This window comes from Quercus robur, chromosome 12, assembly GCF_932294415.1.
Source record: "Quercus robur chromosome 12, dhQueRobu3.1, whole genome shotgun sequence".
NCBI lineage: Eukaryota > Viridiplantae > Streptophyta > Magnoliopsida > Fagales > Fagaceae > Quercus > Quercus robur.
Window position 1 is genome coordinate 41732091 of NC_065545.1, and position 23342 is coordinate 41755432.

Below are 23342 nucleotides of genomic sequence, written 5' to 3' on the forward strand. Positions count from 1 at the left end.
AGAGGGGTTCCAAAGGTGAGTACACCTGAACCATGTATGAACAGCTTAACAAAACCACCGCCGGATAAACATGACTTAGCCTTTTGATCCCACTCTCTACAAATGATATTGTATGGGCCCATTCACGTCCTGACCCAATTACAATTTCGGTTCGTTCTGGAACGTGACCCTACAATTGGCGCCGTCTGTGGGAAGGCTTGCGCGTTAGCTCGAGCGGTGGCGAAGTTGAGCTTCTGTTGAACAAGGGACTACGAGGGTGCCTGTATCACCGGCGACACATTGTTGCTATTCCAACATAAGTTCCCACTAGGGGCTACGTTCCACGGTGTCAACGACATGGGCAAGCCTAGGAGCTTCAAACATCAGGCCAGCTTCCCCCACCTCATTCGAGGAGCTAAACCTTCAGAAGATAAGCAAATAAAGAAGAATACAAGTTTTGGACAGAACCAAGGCCTTGTATGGTCCTCGGACTCGAGCCTCTGGGGAAACCAACTACTTAAAAAGAGAATACAAGTTTTGGACAGAACCAAGGCCTTGTATGGTCCTCGGACCCGAACCTCTGGGGAAACCAACTACTTAAAAAGAGAATACAAGTTTTGGACAGAACCAAAGCCTTGTATGGTCCTCGGACCCAAGCCTCTGGGGAAACCAACTACTTAAAAAGAGAATACAAGTTTTGGACAGAACCAAGGCCTTGTATGGTCCTCGGACCCGAGCCTCTGGGGAAACCAACTACTTAAAAAGAGAATACAAGTTTTGGACAGAACCAAGGCCTTGTATGGTCCTCGGACCCAAGCCTCTGGGGAAACCAACTACTTAAAAAGAGAATACAAGTTTTGGACAGAACCAAGGCCTTGTATGGTCCTCGGACCCAAGCCTCTAGGGAAACCAACTACTTAAAAAGAGAATACAAGTTTTGGACAGAACCAAGGCCTTGTATGGTCCTCGGACCCGAGCCTCTGGGGAAACCAACTACTTAAAAAGAGAATACAAGTTTTGGACAGAACCAAGGCCTTGTATGGTCCTCGGACTCGAGCCTCTGGGGAAACCAACTACTTAAAAAGAGAATACAAGTTTTGGACAGAACCAAGGCCTTGTATGGTCCTCGGACCCGAGCCTCTGGGGAAACCAACTACTTAAAAAGAGAATACAAGTTTTGGACAGAACCAAGGCCTTGTATGGTCCTCGGACCCGAGCCTCTAGGGAAACCAACTACTTAAAAAGAGAATACAAGTTTTGGACAGAACTAAGGCCTTGTATGGTCCTCGGACCCGAGCCTCTGGGGAAACCAACTACTTAAAAAGAGAATACAAGTTTTGGACAGAACCAAGGCCTTGTATGGTCCTCGGACCCGAGCCTCTGGGGAAACCAACTACTTAAAAAGAGAATACAAGTTTTGGACAGAACCAAGGCCTTGTATGGTCCTCGGACCCGAGCCTCTGGGGAAACCAACTACTTAAAAAGAGAATACAAGTTTTGGACAGAACCAAGGCCTTGTATGGTCCTCAGACCCGAGCCTCTGGGGAAACCAACTACTTAAAAAGAGAATACAAGTTTTGGACAGAACCAAGGCCTTGTATGGTCCTCGGACCCGAGCCTCTGGGGAAACCAACTACTTATAAGGAAGAACTGTGTTACATGGATTGTCTAGTTTGCCCTCGGATCCTCAACGCCAAAGGGACCAGTGTGGAATGGAGTAACGTGTTTCCAAAAGCATAACCGAAGTCATGCAATGCTCGGTCGCTCCCTCGGATGAATTATTTAGAATTTGTCGTCCTCGGACAATATTCCCGCGCTTGTTACAGAACGTTCGACCATCATCTCGGTTAGTTTCCTAAGTTTAACTTACTATGAGTTATTATTATGCCTGATAGTGTCGGTAGATTAGAATTAGTTGGATTGTGTTTCAAGAGTTCTTGCTTTAAATATCGCCGAGGAGGAACACACACATAGAGCACACCCACTCACAAAATAGTGTTATCAAAGGAACAGCATTCAAAACAAGTAAAGAAATCTCCATTTTTTACTAAAGCAAAGAAATAGTACAGCATACAATGAAAAGCTAGAATCAGTTTGTGTCAAAGCTCACTACATAACCAAAAAGAAAGGAAGATACAAGAGAATAAAGTAAAGCCGAGGAAGTAGATCAGAGGAGAGGTTGGCTACAGCTCCAAGATTTTGTTCTTCTTCAATGCTTTCACTTGCCCACAACTCAACAGCAAAAGAGACCCAACTTGAGCCTGACACCGCTGAAGGAAACGTGCAGGGAGTTGGAAGTTGAGGGTCTTTCTCTAAATATTCGCCCACCACAAGGCAGAGGCGATGATGGCGGAGAATCTTTCTTCTGACACACCAAAGTTCTGGTATGAACAGAACCTGCTTCGGATTTTGACTAAAAGAGGGAGAGACATCCTTTTTCCTCTATTGAAATGGAGTACTCTCTTGAACTTATACTTCCTGTGCCCATACCTCACCATTTTTAGTCTCATAAGTGCACGGCGCTTCCATGGCGGAGAGATTTCCTTCTTCCCAACCCTCGCCTCAGACATATTGTGCTAAGGGAAGACAGCACTGAATATAGGAGCTGTGATTTGGGAGAAAACTAAAGAATTGGTGCGAGGATGAAGTAACTTTCTCTCCTATTTATTTAAAGAGATAAAGAGGTGGCATTTAATTCACGCAGCATCCCAAGGAACGCTACAGACAAGATGGCGTAGGCTCAGTCTCCAACGTCACCTGCAACCAGGGAATTAAAGGAGTCTCTGGAAGGTGCACCTCGAACATTGGGACATCAAAAAGTACTACGTAACCAAAACTACATAAATACCCTTTAAGTTGTGGGCCAAGTGAGTTCGTGGCCCAGGCCTGTTCTGCACGGGGGCCCAGGGGCAATGGCCCACACCGAGGAATAACTGTTGCCGAGAACAATTTCCTGCTCGGCACCTCGTGAAATACCTGAGGAAAGGGAGAAACTGAACTCAAAGGGTCTTGGACAGAACCTAGGTCTCGTATGGTCCTCGGACCCAAGCCTATAGGGAAACCAAGTACTGAGAAAACCTAAGTTTCGGGCAGAACCTAAGGTTTGCATGGTCCTCGGACTCAAGCCCATGGGGAAACCAAGTAATGAGAAAAAAATCTAAGTTTAAGACAGAACCCAGGTATTACGAAGTCCTCGGACCCAGGCCTTTTGGGAAACCGATTATTCGAATGGGGAAGGTTCTCGGCTCAAATACTGTAAAAGGTTAAAGCCAGTGTGATTAAAAGATGGCGAAACGGCCCAACTTTCATTAACCTAAGGAAACTGTCCATTTGGCGAGTGAAATGTCCTCGGATAGTTATTTCCTACACTGTATCAAGCACTTAGTCCTCATCTTGGATAATTTTAAGGTGAGTTTCGTCCCTCACTGGTCGGCTTTGCTATGTTAAATAATTTTATTAAAGTCATGGTGACACCCTTTTTATTAGCAAACATTTTAGCCTTAGTTATTATTGATTCAAATACTATATTACGGTGCCGAGCAGCGTTGGTAAACTTGTAAAAGTATAAAAACATAACATACGAAATAAATGAATATCAACTTTTATTAATATGGAAAATTGTTACAACGTACAAAGAAAGGCTTAAACAAGCCTATACAAAAAATGAACTGCCAAAGCAACACTAGCATCTGCAATACAGATAAGTAAATAGTCAGCTGCCTTTTAAACTCGCCTTCAAAGCTTTTCCAATCTCTGCCTCAGTACTGCTCGTATCAGGAGAAGAACCTTTTTAGAAAAAGATAAAGGAGAAGGAAGAAGAATTGGAACACATGGAAGCACTTCAGCAAGTTCTTGTCATCGAAGAGTGCAAAGGAAGAAGAAGATGGAGGACATGAGTAGAAGATGGAGGAGATGAATGAGGAAGATGGAGGACATGAGCAAGAGAAGGAGGAGAAGAAGAGGGAAGCAATGAAAAGAAAGTAAAAGGAGCAAAAGAAGAAGAAAGAAAAGTAAAGGGTGGTGCCAGTGAACGAAGAGAGGAAGAAGCAGGGGCATTTAGTCCCTGCCCCAGTCCTGACTCCTAGCACACCGGTGCCACATTAGATATGCTCATGAGAGAGCGGGTGGTGATGATGTTGTGTGTCCTCGGCTCAATCACGTCGAAGGAGCGACGTGACGAGTTCCTGCTTCGGATTTTGGCTGAAAGGTAGGCGGGATAAATCTTGAGTCTCTGCCATCCTTGCCCCGACCGAGCCATCTCGAGCTTGGTCAGAACAAGGTGTTTTTGGGAGGGAGAAAATTTCTTCATCACCTAGGACTGCGGCGAACGTATTACGAGTCGATGTATAATCAGAGGGTAAATGTGAATGCTGGGAGGAATCTAAGGATTTCAGTTTTCTGAGGGATTAAGTGATTCACATATGAAAGAAATAACTCTTGTCCACCCTCTTTATATAAGGGACGAAGAGGATGGCATTAAATGTGTTCTGATCTTTAAGGAAATCTGCCAGCAAGAATGCGCCTGTTCCGCTCCCCCACGTTATCAGTAGCCATTGAATTTGAGAGGTCTCGTGAAGGGAAAACATTAAAGACCTACTTCGGGTAGCCAAACGGACAGAACGTATAAAGGCTAAATCAAAAAGGATATCTCGTAGATAGGAGCGTTTTCTGGGCATTCGGATAATTGCCAACGCCAGGGAAGGGTCGAATTAAATGAGCCGTAATAAAGGCTCGGGGTTACCAAAACCCCCCTCTCCAACCAAGAGGTCGGACAGCAGGGTTTTGAGGGGCTATTGTGGGGTCCAATAATTGACGGGCCAGGCCCACTTGCTGATGGAGGGTCCAAAGGCCTAAGCCGAAAAAGGACATGGCCCGAGCTCAAGAATAGTATGGCCCAATTGGCCCGGAGAAGCAGCCGAGGACAGTGCAGTCCTCGGCTGACCCAAGAACAAGGGCAAAAAGGTAAAGGAACATGCTTGAAGGGAAATCTAAAATATCTAAGAAAGGCTTCCTTTGCCATCTTCTCCATGCATATCTCTGCGCCTAACAGAGTCTTATCCATCAACTTTATCAACTACTCTCAACGACTTAGGTCTGGGACTGATGGGACAAGTATCAGTCCTGAAAAGGTCGACCCTACACGTGGACGAAAGAAATTGAACGCATGCTAGTATAAAAGAAAAAATATGTAACCTAAAAGTGGGGGGGGGTTTTTCTTTCTCTAGGGCTCCAGTCCCACGGGGAGAAAGAGGGGTTCCAAAGGTGAGTACACCTGAACCATGTATGAACAGCTTAACAAAACCACCGCCGGGTAAACATGACTTAGCCTTTTGATCCCACTCTCTACAAATGATATTGTATGGGCCCATTCACGTCCTGACCCAATTACAATTTCGGTTCGTTCTGGAACGTGACCCTACATAAATGTTAACCAAATACTCAATTATTTCAAAAAATACTTTTTAATAGCTTTTACCAAATACTTTACTTTTTTTTTAAATCTCAATTTCATACCACACTTTTTTAAACCATCACTTTTTCAAAAAGTACAATTTTAAAAAGTTAAAACAAACTCACTGATAGTCTATTGGTACTAGGTTAAAGACGATAAAGGGTAGAAGAAGAAAGAACAAAATATAAAATGATAAAAGTGATGACAAAGTAAAAGATTGAGAAGAAGTTCAATTTTGACAAGGGTAGAAATTGAGGAGTCAAAATAAAATACATGAGAAAATACAAGAAAAAAAAATGAAAAAAAAAAAAAGTGAAACGACCAGTATGAAAGAATAAAATGTTGGAAATATTAATTGGCTTAGGCAGTGTGCAAGCCGAAATTATGAAGCAACTACCCACTGCCTAGTCTTATTTAAGTTTTGCCCTTTTTTTTGCATTAAAAGATGGATCAAATATGCATATGCATGTTCAATGCTGCGTATGCATGTTTAAGGTTTATGCAAGGTTTTTCTCTTCCAAAAACACCCTTCAACTAAAGATTCCTTTGACTAGGCCCTAGACCAATCATGAACCTATCTAGTGATATTGTCATTAGGGAATGAGGGCTTGAGTCGTAAAGGTGTACAAAATAAAGCGTCTACAATTAATGTCCCAAAAAAAAATATCCGGTTGCAAAGTGCTTGTCGAAATGCTTGGTAGAGTTGGTTTGTCTAAACTTGTTATGGCTTTGTATCCATGTTTATGTGGTGCTCCTTTTTTGAATTTTGTGAAATCCGATGTAGGAGTTGTCCCTAAGGATAACAAATTTGGTATTGCAACAACTATTTTAGTCTATATTATTTTGCGTCTTTCCCTTTTCATTTAGCCAATCCATGACCTCAAAGTTTGATTGCGGAGTATCATATAAGTAAAACAAAATTTCTCTCCAAACTATGCTATTCTTCAACTACTAAACTTGTAGTAACTCTTTAACAATTTTGATTACTTTAATTCATGTATATGATAGAATCTTTGTTGGACTTATTCTAAATTCATGTGCAAAATTTTGGTAATTTCGTTGTTACTTTTGCCAGCTATGAATGCACATCCATCTCTTAGGGGATTTTGTAAGTTCCAAATATCATATTTGGTTCAACTTCTTAATTGATGTTTTTTTCCAAGTGGTTCATTGTCACTCATGAGTTTATTTGTGAACATCAAAATTGACATTTTATAAAATAAGTAGTATTATGCTTATTTTCAAGGCTATATGCAAACTATTAAGGGAAAATGTTGATTACAAGTGTGAGATATATCGATTGGCTTTCATTGGTTGCCCTATGTGGATTTCTACTTTGGTCCTTTTTATTAATTGCAATTAGAGGTTCACAATTCTGGAATCAATTAGAATAGGAAGCACATGCACTGATGCATAAACATCTTGACGAGGGAGCACAACCAAAATAATGTTAGGTACCCTATATAGATATTAATTGATGTAATGTTGCATTTATTTAGTTAGTTACAATTCCAAGCATATTAATCACATTTAACACATATTGGAATTATTAATGCACATGGGGAATAATATGATCATTAGGATAATGTCATATGGGCCAATAAATTAGTTTTATAATTCTATAAATACTTACTTGTAATCACATTTCTATCATTGAAGAATAAATCAACTCATTGCTTAATGCATTTCCTCTCTCTCTTAATATTTCTCTATAGAGGGTGACTACCTCAAATTAAATCAATTTCACTACAATTCTCATCAATTCCCTTATAATTCCTATATATCCCCACTAGAAACCACCGAGTTCCTAACAAATAATTCTTAGGTATCTTTTAATTTCCTCTTTATTGTCCTGCATCACATCTCTTGTTTAATTCCATTGGAGTTGATATGGCATGGTGTCACACACATAGTACTTTCAGCAACCATATACTGTTCTTTTTAATTGACGATTATAAATTTTTGGATAAATTCCACTAACTTACCCTAAAGCCAATTTGGTCCCTATAGCCTTTTCAAAACTAGTCAATTTGGTCTCTAAAGCTAACTTAGTCCCTAAACTGTTAGTTATTTTTTCTCAATTGTTTTAGGGACTAAATTGGCTTTAGGGATCAAATTGGTTAGTTTTGAAAAGTTTTGGATCTGGTTGACATTAGCACAAACCTCAAGAGGTATAAATGGAATTTACCCTAAATTTTACTTGTAGATAGGGTTAGCATGAAGCTTAAATTAGAGAAGTTAAAGTTGCCCCCATGAATGACTATGGGAGAAAAAGTAATGTTGCACAAGTTCAAGAAATACTTTTTTTAGAATATTTAGGTTTATTTATTAAAGATGATGATGAGGTCGATTTGAATGTAAATGGGGGAGGATAGGGAGAACCCCTTTTTTTCTTTTTCTCAAAGTTTAAGGCCTTGTTTGATAGAGTTGTTAAACAACTCATTTTCAATTTTTAAACAACATTACACACTTTTTCACCTACATATATTTCAAAAAACTACAAATAACATTACTCAAATTTCTCTACCAAACGGGCCCTAACTCTCTCAACTCTCCTGTGTTCTTCAGTTTTGTGAGTAATTATTTTTTTTTTAGCTCCTCTTTATATCATCATAGTAGAGGAAAAAGGTTCTTTAGTTGTATGAATTTTTTTTTTTTTTTTGGAACTCTTTTTTATTATGGTATAGAGGGAAAAGAGATGATTGTAAATGACTACATTACAAAGGAAGTGCAAAAATGTTGGTGAACCTCTTGTTATAGTTACTTTTTGCACGTCATGTTTCCATTTTAGTCTACATTTTTCCATACTTGAAAGAATTTTTTTTTTTTTTTTTTGAATTTTGAATTTTGTACATCCAAAGTACTACACATTCTCACATAAATCTGTGAGTTCCATGAGCACACGTGTTGTATTTAGTTGATTAGAAAATGAACAAAATTTGTAGAAAATAGATCTCAATTTATATATATATATATATATATATATATATTTTTTTTTTTTTTTTTTTTTGTGTAGTTAATCTATAGTAGGTTGTAATAGCAATGATGGGAGCAAATGGAACCCACTCAAGAATCGACTGATTTCATTTTTTAGTTAATCTTCTAGAGCATGCTTGCAAATCAGAGAGAAACACACACCAATTAAGAGATTCCACTGAAACATGGACCTTATAATTAAGCACGCATAATGTGAATGCAAAAACAAAAGGCACATATTGAAAGTAATTAAATATTTAAATGTTATTAAACTTGAGATAACAAGGAGAAAAAGTGCTTCTAATGCTTCTTTTTTTTCTTTTTTTGATAGGATTGCTTCTAAGGCTTTAATTGAATTACAATGACCAGGAGATCAATCGGCCACCAGGCAGCAAACAAAATTTAAATAAAATAAAATAAAATAAAAACCACCCAGAGGCTAGTGAGATAGTAATGTAATCTCTCCAGTGTGTTCTAAAGGTTCATACGGCACAGCACCCAGTTAAATGCAAAACGACCTCTCATACCCTTTGACCATATGAATTTTCATGGACTCTGACCCCCGGTCCATATATCAAACGGCAGCGTTCGTTAAATGAACCTACCAGTCTTGAGACCACCTCCTTGAAGAACACGGATGCAACCTGACAACAAGAAGATCATTGTCAATAATTAGAATGCTTCTAGTTGTTCCTCATCATAATATATAAGTCCTAAAGTCCAGACCTAAGGGCTGAAATGTTCCCAAAATTAATAGATATATAACCGCTCTGAACCCTCAATTTACAACTGTAATGAGATGTATTAATAGCCCCAAATTGCAGACATGTAGACAAGGCCCAAGATAAGACAAAAGAGTAACAATTTTCCAATTATACATTTGATTAGTAGTTATATGTACATCTAGTAGATCTTGAACTCATGAGAAAAGGAGATGCCACCTTAGAGCTCATTGACAATTTTCCAATGAGAATGCTATGGACACAATATTTTTCACAACTATTGACATGGTTTATTGGGATTGGAGTAACTTCACTTTTACCTGGTTCCACCATTGACGTTTGACACCATTTTTATCATAACCCAATCACAACCACCACATAAGCAATTGTATAAAAAATTTGTCTCTAGACTTACTGTTTTCCAATTGTTAATTTAGCTGAGATAAACAATTAAAATGTAATCAAGAACTACAGTTATCAGACTATCACTGCCAATTCTCTCTCTCTCTCTCTCTCATCACATAATTCCAATAAGCTATGCCTGGTTCAGAATGTAAATTGCATAAATTGCTAATCAAAATTGTAAATGCCAGCTACAGTCTGCACACAAGCTCATAAGAGTCCACACACAAGACTCTCTCTTGCAAATAACTCACTGAGTTGCATAATTTGTTGAAGCTAATGGCAACGACACAGCCCACACAGGTAATGTTATTAGGTCCAACAGATAATGCAGCTTAATTAATTTGTCATATGTATTTCTATTTCACAGCTATAAAGTTAAATGCAAATTTATCCAAAAAGGTGAACGACAAAAATATAAAGGCTAAAGAAGAACTAACAGAATTAGAGTATCAGACCAATGAAGATATGTCTTACTTACAAAAGGTTCAAAGTAAGAAATAAGGAGCTAATATTGTCAACCTTCCAAAGAGCAACAATTTCATAGTCTTTGTTGCAGATAAGAAAGAAGATAGCTAAGACAATTAGAGTACACTAGATCAAGTGGAACATTCAATGCCTAACAAACCAAGAAGGGAAAACTTTTTAAATGACCATAACCCTTGCTGTGCTACAAGGTCATCAAGAAACCTGTACATAATTTTTTTTTGGCTCCACTACAGATATGAAGGGGGATAAGTATCTACGCATATAGGTGATATTTAAAAAGGAAACTAATTGGAATAAGCAACTTGAATTTAACAGAGGGGATACAACTTAAGGGCATGTTTGGTACATTAATAGATGATGTAATGGAATAGCTATTCCTAAGGAGTAACTATTTGGTTGTTTGGTTATCCTTTTACTACAGGGAATAGCTTTTCATTATGAATAGCTATTCTTTAAAATGAAGAATAACTAGCCCTTATTAAAACACTTGTAATAGCTATTCCTCGACCCATGCAATAACCTTATAAAATAAATTTCCTAAAATACCCACTTGCTGCTCCCCTCCCCCCAATTGTTTTCTAGATCAGGCAGCTCTCTCTCTCTCTCTCTCTCTCTCGTCTGGAAAGTTTATGCATGAGTGCAAACTTTCATCACTTTTGTTGTCAAGCTTGTCAAGACCTTCTAGTATATCTCCAAGCTTGTACATGGACACCACTAAGCAGTTTAGATTCCTTGCAGTTCTTGCTAAAAAGCAGGCAAAATGCTCTCTTCTTTTTTTATCGCACTCTCTGCTAATTAAGAATAGGAGCTTCATATTTAGAAAAAAAGAATGGAAACTTTTAGTCATAGATGCTACCCATTGCTGCAGGTTGACAGCAGAGGTAATGGTAAGGGGCATGTTAGTTTGAGCAAATTGTAACGAAAGTGTCAGTAGTAGGGCTTTAGGTGGTTGGTGTTTAACATCCTTCACTGACATACATAAAAATAAAAAATAAAAAAGAGAAGAAAATAAGGTGGTTAGCTATGAGTATCACCTCAACGTTCTTATCTTTCCTAATGAAGTCAATATCCAAATAAGCATAATATTTAAGTTGACAAAGTTGCCAATGAGCTCTTCTCAAAAAAAAAAAGGGGGAGTTGCCAATGAGCTCTAGCTCAGCTTGCATCTCCTCCCTTATAAGTGCTAGGTGGACGATGAGGTCATGAGTTCAATACCCATCGGGTGTGTGTGACTTACCAATTAAAAAAATAAAAAGTTGACAAAGTTTGGAAGATGCGATATTCAAGAATGAACCAAAGGAAACTCACCTGTCGGTAAAGTGGTGATTGGAACTTAAAATCCACCAAAAAATACAGGTTGCAAGTTCCTGGAACTGGTCCTGGATTGAACTCCCATATGTTTATCAAGTGGTCAAACAAATTGCTATCCGTTACAGTAGTCTGTACAACATAGAATATAAAATAATTCATAATGGAAACCACCAGAAAAGCAACTGTAGAATAATCAAATGATTCAAGGCCAGTTTTCATAACCAAGGATATTAAGAACTAAATCCTGGTAAGCAACCAATTAAACAAATGCAAATATGGAGAAGAGAACCAACCCTTCTGTATTTAACACTCCAATAAACTACTTAAAAGCCTCACAGACATGGAAATCTACAACTACAACTACCTATTAGAAGGAAGAGAAAAAAGGGTGGGTTAGTGCAGCGGAGGCCTAGCTACCTCAAATTAGCCAGAAATTGCTTTGGTGACTGCTAAGGAAATCGGTATGGGGGGAATTCAAAGTTTATTTATTGAATCTAATTTAATCCAATTGGCATTAGAGGAGGGGGGAAGTTTTTTTGTTTCACAAATTTTCAAACATGGCAAACATTTCATGAGATCTGTGTTTATGGGCAAGAAAGCGCCACAGTGGTTGATGGCTAAAATTGAGATTATTGTCATTGATGCAATATAGCTTATACCTTTCAGCAGTGCTCAAATGTCTATGACATATATTTGGCAGTGACTGAGCATAGAGTCAGTGGATGCAGGAAGGTTATTATCATACCTGAAGGAAAATTAAAGAGTGGCTGGAGGGTGTTTGAGCTAGAATTAAGATAACTTTTGGAACCTTCCAAGCAAGCTTTGGTGGTTTCAGGTCATGGAAACACCTTGGTACAGCATCCTAAGAGGCATTCAGTGGTGCAGTTGGATCGGTCTTTCAAGGAAGTGGTTAGAGCGGAAAAGAAACAAGAAAATGTGGTGCATGCACGGCAGGCTCTTGCCAATGGCAAGGGAAAACAGAAGGTAGAGAGAAAAAATGGTTTTGCCCTCTGATTTGAAGATTCAACGTCAATCCCAAACTAATGAAACAGCATCTGAAGGAACACTTGGGTGACAAACCACTCCCAGCCGTCGTGGGTGGTGGGGATGGAAGAATCCAGTCAAATATGGCAATTGCTAATGAGGAGGCGAAAATATTGGGTGTTATAAATAAAAGATTGCCATTACAATTTTCAAATTCACATGACAGTGGGAAGAAGAGAGAAATAAGGAATTCGCGTTGGTTAAGGAGAGGAATAATTGTGGAGGTAACTGAAGGGGGAAAGAGGCGGGTATCAACGGGATACATTCCTCTAAGGGCTGATACACACGCGTGGGTTGCAAAACAAAATGCAGCACAAGTTCAAGTATTGGGTCATTTTGGAGATAACTCAAGTGGAAAAAAAGGTACCAGCTGTTTCTGATCCTTCTTCTCTTTCGGATTGCTTATTAGTCTTGGATGGGAGCAGGATTTTTGGGCTTGTGTCAGACAATGATGGGTGTTCTTCAGTGGCTTTTTTTGTGTCGATAGCCATCCTGCTGGAAATTTTTAGGGTCAATTCTCTTCGTCAAGTTGTGTGAGTGGGTTTTTGAGACATATTGTGGATATGTTGATACTGATGACCAGTGAGGCGGGTTATTCTGATGATAGGGTCTTTGGGTTGGTGCAGCGGCCTCAAAGTGTTTCAGAATTGAAGGAGGGGGCTTCTTTGGGAGATCCAGTTTTCTATCACTATCAGTAGAGGACGCTTTGAATGGTGTGGGGTCTGTTTTGGCTTGTGGGGATTTGGTGCGTCTGGGTGAAAACTAGGTTGGGTTATTGAAGTCAGGTGAGGGTGGTTATGAGAGTCTAGTTTTGGGTTCAAATGTGGGTGATAACTCCTTCATTTGCCCACTGATGATGATTGTTCCTTATGGCTGGAATATGGATTGGGTACTGTCAGTGGAGCTGCATAATAACAACCAGCTATTGTGTATTGATGATACTTTAGATATTTTGAGATGAGTGAAATATAGAATTCATGGATTCAGTAAACTGGTTGGGCTTCCCTTGAATCGATATGAGAAGTTGCATTTCTTTCTTACAAAGGCTGGAAACAGAAACGGCAGCAGCTAATTTGTTGAATAGGGAAGCCACTGGTAGTAGCAAATCAGTAAAATATAAGAACAAAGGCAGAAGAGAATTAAGGAATTTGATTTCCTCGGTTAATTACAATGGGAGATAATGAGTTTTTTGTGTAGCTTATCGGTTTTGGGAATCTCTTCAAGTCAACCTAAGATTTTTTGATAATTCGATAGTTACAACGGGGGAGGGGAAATTTGAACCTTGAATGTCTCCATTAGAAACACCAGGAAGTACCAACCAGTTGAGCTTCAAGGCTCTTGGATCTTCAAGTCAACCGAAGATTAATGCTTACACTAATTCAAAATAGTTTCTATATCCCTTTGGCAGGTTGCCCCAATCATCCTCATGCATATTATGTAGTAGTAGAAAAGTAAATAGTTCTCATATTCTTTCTTGCAAACTTTCAGATCATACAAAATCTATAAGCTGATTACTATATTATTTAAAATCCATAAAAGAAAAGAAAAAAAAGAAAAGGCAAAGACAATTATTTTAAAAAAGAATAACCACCCAAAAACTAAAAGGAAATTTGTTACCTTTATATACTTTGGCTTGTTCAATTCAACATGAGAAATGTAACTTTCAACAAGAAATTTGAAACCAATCTCCAGCTCGGCATCAAAAGATCCATCCGGATTATGTTTAATTACCTCAGACCGCTGACACCAGGGGACAAAACCATGATACAAGTCAACAGCTGCAACTACATCAAACAACTGCTCTGGAGAATACCTAGCGAACAAAAGATCTGTCAGCTGAAGTCTCTATCAATTAGAAAACCAAAAAAGGTCTGAATCTAAATAATGATTTAATGTAGCCACAAGGAGACAGGACATTCAACAATTTGTTTCTCCATGCGTGAAATGAAAACTCAGCCCATAAGCCACTCCTGAAATGCACAGCTCAAGTCTATAACTTATGAGGGAAGCTTTAGAAATCAGAACCAGTAATGAAAGAACTTCATTAACCTTGTCTAGCTTGAGATCAAGAGTTGACATGTCCTGAAACTATGCTTATGATAAGTAAACAGTTATCCCAAAAACTTGAGCTATTACGCTTCATTTGGGAGTTCATAAGGGAATGGAATGGAATGTATTGAAGTAAGGAAAAAAATGGAAAAGAATGGAATGGAATATATTGAAGTAAAGGAAATAAATAGAATCATTTTATGACAATATTACTATTAGACCTCTATTTTAAAATAAAAAGTTGAATATATAGGAGTATTTTAGGAGTTTTAGTAAAAAATTCATTAAATCTAATTTTATTCCCTCCCATTCCTCCCAATTTCGAGGAAATGAAAATTTAAGGTTTTAAGAGAATAAAAAGAAATAAGTGTTCCCTTATACCCATTTAATTCTCTTCCATTTAAACTTCCAAACAAGAGAATGAATTTTTCATTCCCTCCATTTAAACTCTCAAACAAAGCAAGAGAACGAAATAAATATTCTAAAATTATTCTTTTCATTCATTTCCATTTCATTCCGTCCACTGTCCCTCCTCTCCTCGTCGCAATCGAGGGCTTAAAAAATTGTAAATTTAATCACTTAATCATAATTATTCTAACAGTCCCCCTCTCCTCAAATGTGAACCCAAAAATTGCCTTCATAAATTTTCTTTTTAATTAACAATATTGGCAATTAACTAAAAAAAAATACAGGAAATAGTAGTAGGGAAAAAACAAAAGAATGAAAAGACATACCCCAACACAAGCTTCTCCTCGTAAACTTTGGAGAGAACACCGCCTTCCTCACCATCTCCGCAACCGAGAAAGCGTCTTCTTTGAGTGCTACTTTCGTTAAACAAACGCTGTTGCTGTTGCTGCTGCTGCTGCTGCCACCGCCACGGCGTCAAAAAGTCGTTGGAATTAGGTAGGGAGGAGGTGTGGATGATGCGAGCATAAGGTTTGTTGTGCTGCAACACCCGAGTACTGCCGCTCAAACCCTTTTGTCCCAATATCAACACCGCCTTCGATTTCGACCTCCACATCTATCTATAGGGATATTATTATTACTATTATTATTATTATTATTATTGTGATTTTGAGATCTACGGTAAAAAATAATAATAATAATAATTTGGAAATCGAACCTGAAATTCTGATAATTTAGGCAAATCAGAGAGGAGACCTTTCGAATCTGTGTTTCACCTTAAGAAAGAGTTAAAATTAGAGAATTGTATTTAGGGGCTGTTGTGTCATGTGTGCTGTGCTGTGACGCAGTTGCAACGGTGCTTTCGCGTTTGTGGTTTTGTTTATGATTTTATTTTTTCGTCCATACAATTTTATAGTGCCAGTGCAGGATTAGCTGGGCAGTTTCGTAATTGACAATTACCTAAACGCACCGTTTGATGGCTGATAACAAAAGTAAAAGGCCCAAAAACCAACAAAACTCGAGGGAAAGTCCCAAATCTCCGGAATGGAATTGTTGAGAAGAAGAAAGAATAGCACGGAAGCAAAACGGTTTGATATGCAAAACACTTTTTTGTTACGCAAGCTCATTTGTACCAGTTTTGAAAACTCATTTATGCCATTTTTTTTTTTTTAATACATTAAAAATTGCGGGGCCCATTCTCAAAATCAAACTCGTTTTTTCTTTCTTTTTCTTCCACGAGCACGTCACTTTGTCCTACTCTCTTCTTATTTTTCTTTGTTTCTCTCTCCTAAAAGAAAATAGAGTTCTTTTTTTTTTTTTTTTTGAGATCAAATAGAGTTCTTTTCATCACTTAAAAAAAAAACACATACATATCAAATATATAATTATATTTTTTTCATAGTTTAAAATATGTTATTTAAAAAATGATACTAAACACATTTTTTACAATGAAGGTGAGTTTCTCAACCTGCTCTGCTTGGTATATGCCCATCTTGTACTATACTTATTTTCTTTTCTATTCTATGCTGAAAATTTAATTTGCCAAAACCAACTCACCCATTTCATTATTATAGGCCGAGACTTAATTTTGTGGTAGGATAATAAATGAATTGTTCATAAATAGGTCGGGCTTAACTAGTTAAAAAAGTTCGTTTATGTTTATTTGTTTATAAATGATTCAAGCTCGAGCCTTCATTTTAGAATTGTTTAATAAATGAGCCAAGTCTAAGTAAGAATAAGGATAAACTACAAAATTGGTCCATATACTTACACCATATCTCAATTTGATTCATAGCCTTTCAATTATGTCAATTTAGTCCCTAACTTTTGAATGTGATGTTAATTTAGCCTCTGCCATTATGTTTTGATGGAAATATTTGACTTGTCTAACTATCTAATAAAAAAATGTTTATTCTATCATATCAACTGCCAACAGTATAGCTACATCATACTTAAAATAAATAAATAAAGACCACGTCATACTAAGAGAAATTAAGAACAAACTTCTTCTCACGTGAGTTAGATTGGGCAAAAATTAAATCCCTAACTCTCACTCTCTCTCGTCAGAGTCCTTCTTTCTTTCACCCTCACCCCCACCCTCACCCTCACTCTCACATCATTAACCCCTAATCTAGTTGCTTTATTTTCTTATTTCCACCAATGTGATCCCAATTATATAATTTATTATTATCATATCAAAGCGACAATCAAAGTAGTAAAAAAAAAAAAAAAATAGAACGATTCTAAATTGAAGAATAGCATCACTATTGATGATGAGTGGTGAGAACGAACTTGAGAAGGGCACCGCATTGTTGTAAAGAGAAGGGATGCACAACAATCCTAATCAAAGCCAAGTCTATCACCATACAATGTCATATGAAGATTATTTAAGTGTTGGATCATTGTAGAAAGATAGGGATTCCTGTCTTTGTATTTAGAAGCTAGAGCATGTTTGGTTTGAGGCTTTCTTAAAACTCAAAATTCATAACTCAAAACTCATCACTCAAACTTATCACTCATATCTCAAAACTCTATCTTATAAAAAACCCAAAACTGAAAACTTCTTGTTTGGTTCATAACTCAAAACCGTGTTTTTCATAGGCATGACAATTGTTACCCGACCCAACCCTAATGGGTTGGGTTTTACCCAATCCATGAAACAGAAGGGTTGGGTCTGGGTTTTTAAAATAAAACCCGAAGTGGGTTCGGGTTTTAGTGATACTCGCCCCAGAACCCGAACCTGGACCCGACCCATTAAACTAAAATTACCAAAAAAGCCTAATATATATATATATATATATATATATATATATAAACTTATTCAAAAAACCCTAATCCTATCTCATTCACTCAATCTCATCTGAGCCGCCACCCACCCTCTCTTAATCTCTAGTCACTCTCACCCACACAACTACAGCCTCACCGCCACCCCCATTAACTCCTTAAGTCGTCACTCTCACCGACCCATATAGCCACACTCACGGCCTCATCGCCACCCCCTTCAATCGCTCCCACTCTCCCTCATCCCTGCACCTTTACCTCGCTGTTGACACCAACTCCCCCTCTATCACCAACTCACCGTAACTTATTCTTAATGATTTGGATTAGTTCTCCACCTTTTTTTTTTTTTTTTGGGTTCGTTGTCATTCCTATTTCTCGATGATATTGTTCTTCCCTTTTTTCTTTTTGTGATTTATGTGTTTGTGTTATGATTTGTGTTTATGATTTTGAAAAGGAAAATCATAAATTTGAAATTTTTGTGGTTATGTGTTATGATTTTGAAAGGGAAAATCTTAAATCTGAAATTTTTGTGCTTGTGTTTGTGATTTTGGGTCAAGCATGATGGGACAGGGCTTGTAGGTTTGGGGGTCTAAAAAAACCCATTTATTAAACAGGGCAGGTTCGAGTAACAAGGGCAGGCCCGTGAGGTAGGTTTAGGCATAAAGAAACCCGCCCCAAACTTGACTTGTTGCCATTCCTAGTTTCTCGTTCTCATAACTCAACTTTATCACTTTTTTTTTGGAACCCACAGCCTGCACAGTTCACAACAGTCACTGCTACCTCCCGCATGTGACCTTCTCTCTCCTTTCACCTAAAATAAATTGTTTTTGTCTTCCTTATCTCACACACACGCCAAATCCCTAGAAAAACCCATCATCTGCACTTCTGGCTCTATCTCCCCAAAACCCATCTCTAGCAAACCCCAAGCTTCTTTTCTTCTCACTCAATCGTAGGAGTCCTAGTTTCTACATTTTTTTTCTTTCCTTTTCAGTTCTAAGGGCTTTGTTGTGACTGATTTTCTCTTCTTACTATGCCCCAAAAGAACCCCAAAATCAAAGAATGGGTCATCAATCTTACATGTAATTGTTTTATTATTTTTCCCACTTCTCTATTTTATGGATTTATTTCTTTATGACTACTAAACTCTATGTTTTAATTTTGTTTGTGCAACAGGAGCTAAAGCCAAAGAAGAGAAAAGCTTTCAACAGAACTGAGCAAGGATGTGACAAGTCACTAATGGGGGTCTCACATGGTTGCACTTATTTACAAAAATGCCATATATTGATGGCCATTTTGGAAGTCCAAGTGGAAAGGAGAAGTCCAGCAACGCGGATAGAAAAGAGTTGGTAAATGGATAGAAAACTCATTAAGCCTAAGCGGCAAGAATAATGGATCACAGGCCCATGAGATAAACAAATGGGCCTTGAGGAGGCAAATGAGCTTAAAGGAGCCCGAAAAGAGAGAAAAAAAGCAAATCATGGGTAGTTTATGATGTGGAAAAATGAGAATGGGTCACGGCAGGCCCAAAGTAATGAAAGTAAAGAAAGTAAGAGGATGATGGCAAGCTCATGAGCCCCAAGGATGAGGGATAATGTAATTGGGCCAGGGAAGCCCAAAGAACTCAGTAAAAGCCCATGGGAATGCAAAGTTAAGAAGAGGGCCAAGGAAGCCCAAGGAAAATAAATGGGCCAAGGACGCCCAAGAGAAAACAAATGGGACACAAGAGCCCGCCAGTAATGTAATAAAAGAACTAATGGTCGTACTGGGCCATTGAGAGAAGAATAAACGGCAAGCCCAAAGAGGCCTAGCAAGATTAGGGCAAACAACTTTGCAGCAGGAATGATAAAGTAGTATGGCAGGAGATGGTAGCAGAAAAAAGGGTGGGTTGAAGAAAGGCAAAGCCTACCGTCAAGCAAGAACCAGCCCCTAAGTGGGGCAAGCCATAAAGAAAGGGAAATTAGAAAATAGTTAAAAAATGGATGGTAGACTGTGTAGGCCAACCACAACGAATGCATGAATAACAGACAGATTTTGGACATACATCGAAGAGAGGCATGTGCAAGGCCCGGATATCACCAGCTTGTACCCAGCCAATACAGGACATGGTGAGGTCATGGGTTAGAGGTAAAAAGACATGGTTTGGCGGTGGGGAGAGAGGAAAAACCTCTTCTGAGGTTCCTGCTCAGGCTCTTTTGAGGGAAGTGTCCTGCTGGGATGACATACCACCCAAAAGAAACAAAACTGAGTTGGAACCACTAGGTGTATACCATAAGGGATAGGGAGAGAGAAGGCACCTACACCATAGCAGGGAAGGGTGCCACGGCAGACAAACAAACAAAATAGTTTTCTTTTGTCTGTGATGGGGAGTGGCACATAGACGAATCAGTGGTGGTCGGCAAGTACACCCAAACAAGACAAAGGTGGTTAAGGACTAAAATAGTAAAACTCGGTTATGGCAGACATTATAAAAAGAGGCTCTTGTCATGTACAGGAGACCAGGACCACGGGATAGGAACTTGAAAAAACGGGGAATAGAAAACAAGTATTGAGAAAAAGAGAAGAAAGAAAAAAAAAAAAAAAAAGATAAGAAAGGAGAATATTAAAAGAGAAGGAAAGAAAAAGATAAAGAGTTAGAGCGACAGACATGCACCAATAGGTTGATTCCCTTTCTCCCTCTCAAAGTCCTACTCTCTGCTAGAAACAAAAAATTCTCTTGTGCACCAACCATTCAAGTTCGTTTCCTTCAAAGTGATTAATTTCCACGGTAGGATTTCCCTGGGGGATTATTCACATTGAGAAAAGACATTCTTCCCTTTCTGGTTTTGGTCCTGCGGATTAGATTTGATCTAATTTTTTTATTCTTTTGATTAACCCATATACTACCCACTTATTTCCCTTGCTTTCTTTATAGAAGTAATTGTTGTTAAACTGTGATTATCTTTTCTTGGTTAGGGATTATTTATTCACTTTAATTAAGAAGTCAAAGTACTTTCTTTTGTCTTATTATTATTATATCTGTCTGCCACGACTCATCTAAAACAGCTCTACCTGCCGTAAGCGCGCTCTTGGCGAACGAGGCATAATTTATGCACAAGCCGGACCAAATTGAGTTGTAGTTGGACCGGCCTTAACTCCCTTACTCAGAATATTTGGGCCTAGTACCGCAGGAGACAGCCTAGCCCGATATAACCAAAAAGGCCCACTACATTAAATTGGCAACTCCGCTGGGGAGTTGAGAAGCAGATAGGGACAGAAGCCCTCGCAAACAAATGCCTCCAAAGTCTAGGACAACACCAAATATAAGTGTCGTGCCCTCATAAGCAGAGTTCAAGCCAACAACGCCTCACCAACAGCGGCCTAACTAGGCAGAAGGTGCCAACGGAATGGGGGCTGAACCCCAACCATAGCCAAGAATCCCTATTGACAATGCCAACATCTTCATTGAAGTTTTGCAGTCCTTACAACACTTACAGCAACAAATGATGGAAGAAATCTGTCTGCTAAAAACAGAAAAAACAAAGGAAAAAGGAAGCCAGCATGACCCGGAACATGCGACAAACAAAGAAAAGACATCAGTAGGAGATGTCCTATAGAATGCGGAACAACGTTTCATCACTATGGCCGAAGTAGCGACTTTCCTAGAACAAGAGAAAGCCAGAGCACCTTAGGAGCGATTCTATGCATGAAGACCTCCTTACCCACTAAGGTTACTCAGCAAACTGTACCCCGAGAGGTATGAGCCGTGGGTCTTTGCACAGTATGATGGCAGGAAGGGAAGTGCAGTTGAGCACTTGAACAAGTTTATTGATATTTTTGGCCCTTACGCCGCAGACAAAGACTTGTGTCTTCAAGAGTTTTCCAAATCGCAATGCAACCAGGCATACACTTGGTACATCAGCCTAAAGTTAGGATCAATCCCAACTTGGGATGACATGGTGGACGTATTTTGCACTAAATACTTCCACGAAGAAAAAACAGTAATGCTTGCAACCCTACAAGCAACCAAGTAAAGGAATGACGATGATTTGATGGAATACATCAAAAGGTTCAGGGACATAGCACTGGATTGCTATGATCATTGTAAAGAAAGAACATTGGTGGAATTATGTATGACAAACATGATCAGGGAGTACAGGGCAGTCCTGGAAAACTTAGAAATCTCCTAGTTTACATAGTTGTTGCAAAAGGTCAGAAAGACTGCCTAGTTCATGAAGCCAAGTTCGGATAAAAGAAACGCTTTGCAAGCTATGATAGTATTTACTAGTGAACGGAGAAGGAAGACTGATGTGAGAGAATATGATACTTCCTTACCAATACCATGCACTCCAAAAGAATTAGATTTGCTGCTAGACAAGTAGATAGCAGATGGAGTTTTCAAGCCTAATCAAGTTTCTAAAGAACCCACAGAAGAGGAGCGGAGGGACCTATGCTTCTGCAGTTTGCACAACTATGTGCAACATCTTACTGTAAAATGTTAGGCACTCCGCAGATTGGTGCGCCGCAAGATCAAAGAAGGGACTCTAGAACTATCCTAGCAAGAGATTCAAAGAAACTCACTCCCAAACCATAAAGGGAAAGGTGTAGCAGTGGTAGTAATTTGTGCGGATCTAGGGGAAGACGAAGAAGAAAATCTAGCCCTGCCTGCCACAACAATTACTACTTTATAGCGAAGCTCCAAATTCAAAAATTTGTTTAACCAGCTGGGGCTCACAACAAATGAAAGAAAGATAGCCACAGAGGCTTTAGTAAGCATTGCCTCCGAGACAGGAATAGAATGCTTATCAGCGGAAATCCCAGATAATAGAATCCTCTTACAGGAATCGACTGAGATCACTTTTAGTAATGAGGATATGAAGGTGGGATACCCAGATCACCGGAGGTCCCTCTACTTGGTAGCATCTACAAATTAAATCTCCATCAAGAAAGCCTTGGTAGATACAGGTGTTTCTGTAAATCTCATTTCATTGAGCACTTTACAAGTAAAAGGAATTTCGGAATGAAATATTCAGGGATGCCCAATGGAAGTGACAGGGTTTGGTGGAAGGGGAGAATACACCGCATGCCACATCCAGTTGTGGTTGAAAGTAGGCCCTATAGCTTCTTTAGATCGATTCCATGTGGTAAAAATGGAGGTCTTCTATCATGTGTTTTTGGGGAGGCCATGGTTGTACAAATACCGATTGGTCCCATCCACCTATCACTAGTGTGTGAAAGGAAGGTTGAATAACAGAATGATACGTATAGCAACAAACCCCTCGCCGTTTGAACAGGCGGAGGCTCATTTAGTATAAACTATGTTCTACGACCAATGGGCTCCATCTGGGGAAAGTTCAGTATCAAAGCCACGAGGTACCTTCGTACCTAAGTGGGAAGACATCTAAAGTGACCCAGAGCCTGATCTAAGGGAGTTGCTAGCATGAAAAAAGAAAAAAGAAAAGAAGCACCCGCCGCAGAATTAGATGACACACCCCAATGTGTTAGGGTCTGAGACCCTGATGGCAGGATTGTTTACAAATTATGAAGTTGTGCGGGGCCCAAGAGTGAAATACAAGCGGGCCCCACCCAAGAATGGCAGCACGAGAGTTTGGTGTGTTGTGTAGCATAAGAAAGTTCAGAGGAAGAAGGTAATAAAGAGAAAGATGAAAAAATCGTGGCAGAAAAGGAGGTGCAAGTTGTGGCAGAAAAAAAGTTGGAGGAGGTTGACTTGGGATCTGGTTCATAAGGACCAAGAC

General features: G+C 38.9%; 1 protein-coding gene across 3 annotated transcripts; it reads right to left on the minus strand.

Moving 5' to 3' along the window:
- Window positions 1–8646: 8646 nt before the first annotated feature.
- On the minus strand, window positions 8647–15918 carry LOC126709386 (uncharacterized). 3 transcript variants are annotated; one of them, XM_050409600.1, is made up of 5 exons: window positions 15548–15918; window positions 15159–15469; window positions 13993–14188; window positions 11329–11460; window positions 8647–9051 (listed from the first exon to the last, which is right to left on the minus strand). In XM_050409600.1, the coding sequence occupies exons 2-5, from the start codon at window positions 15443–15445 to the stop codon at window positions 8929–8931; spliced, it is 738 nt and encodes a 245-aa protein (XP_050265557.1). In that variant the 5' UTR covers window positions 15446–15469; window positions 15548–15918; the 3' UTR covers window positions 8647–8928. The 3 variants fall into 3 exon arrangements, with proteins under 3 accessions (XP_050265557.1, XP_050265558.1, XP_050265555.1); XM_050409601.1 differs by having other exon boundaries at window positions 15159–15445; window positions 15548–15917; XM_050409598.1 differs by having other exon boundaries at window positions 15159–15449; window positions 15548–15915.
- Window positions 15919–23342: the final 7424 nt, after the last annotated feature.

Bases quoted from the DNA above. Each gene is read 5' to 3' on its own strand.
- LOC126709386 (XM_050409600.1), bottom strand. From the start codon at position 15,445: ATGTGGAGGTCGAAATCGAAGGCGGTGTTGATATTGGGACAAAAGGGT. The intron at 11,461-13,992 runs GTAACAAATTTC...TATGTTGTACAG, and splicing joins ACAAGCCAAAGTATATAAAG to ACTACTGTAACGGATAGCAA. The intron at 9,052-11,328 runs GTGAGTTTCCTT...TCTTGTTGTCAG, and splicing joins AATCACCACTTTACCGACAG to GTTGCATCCGTGTTCTTCAA.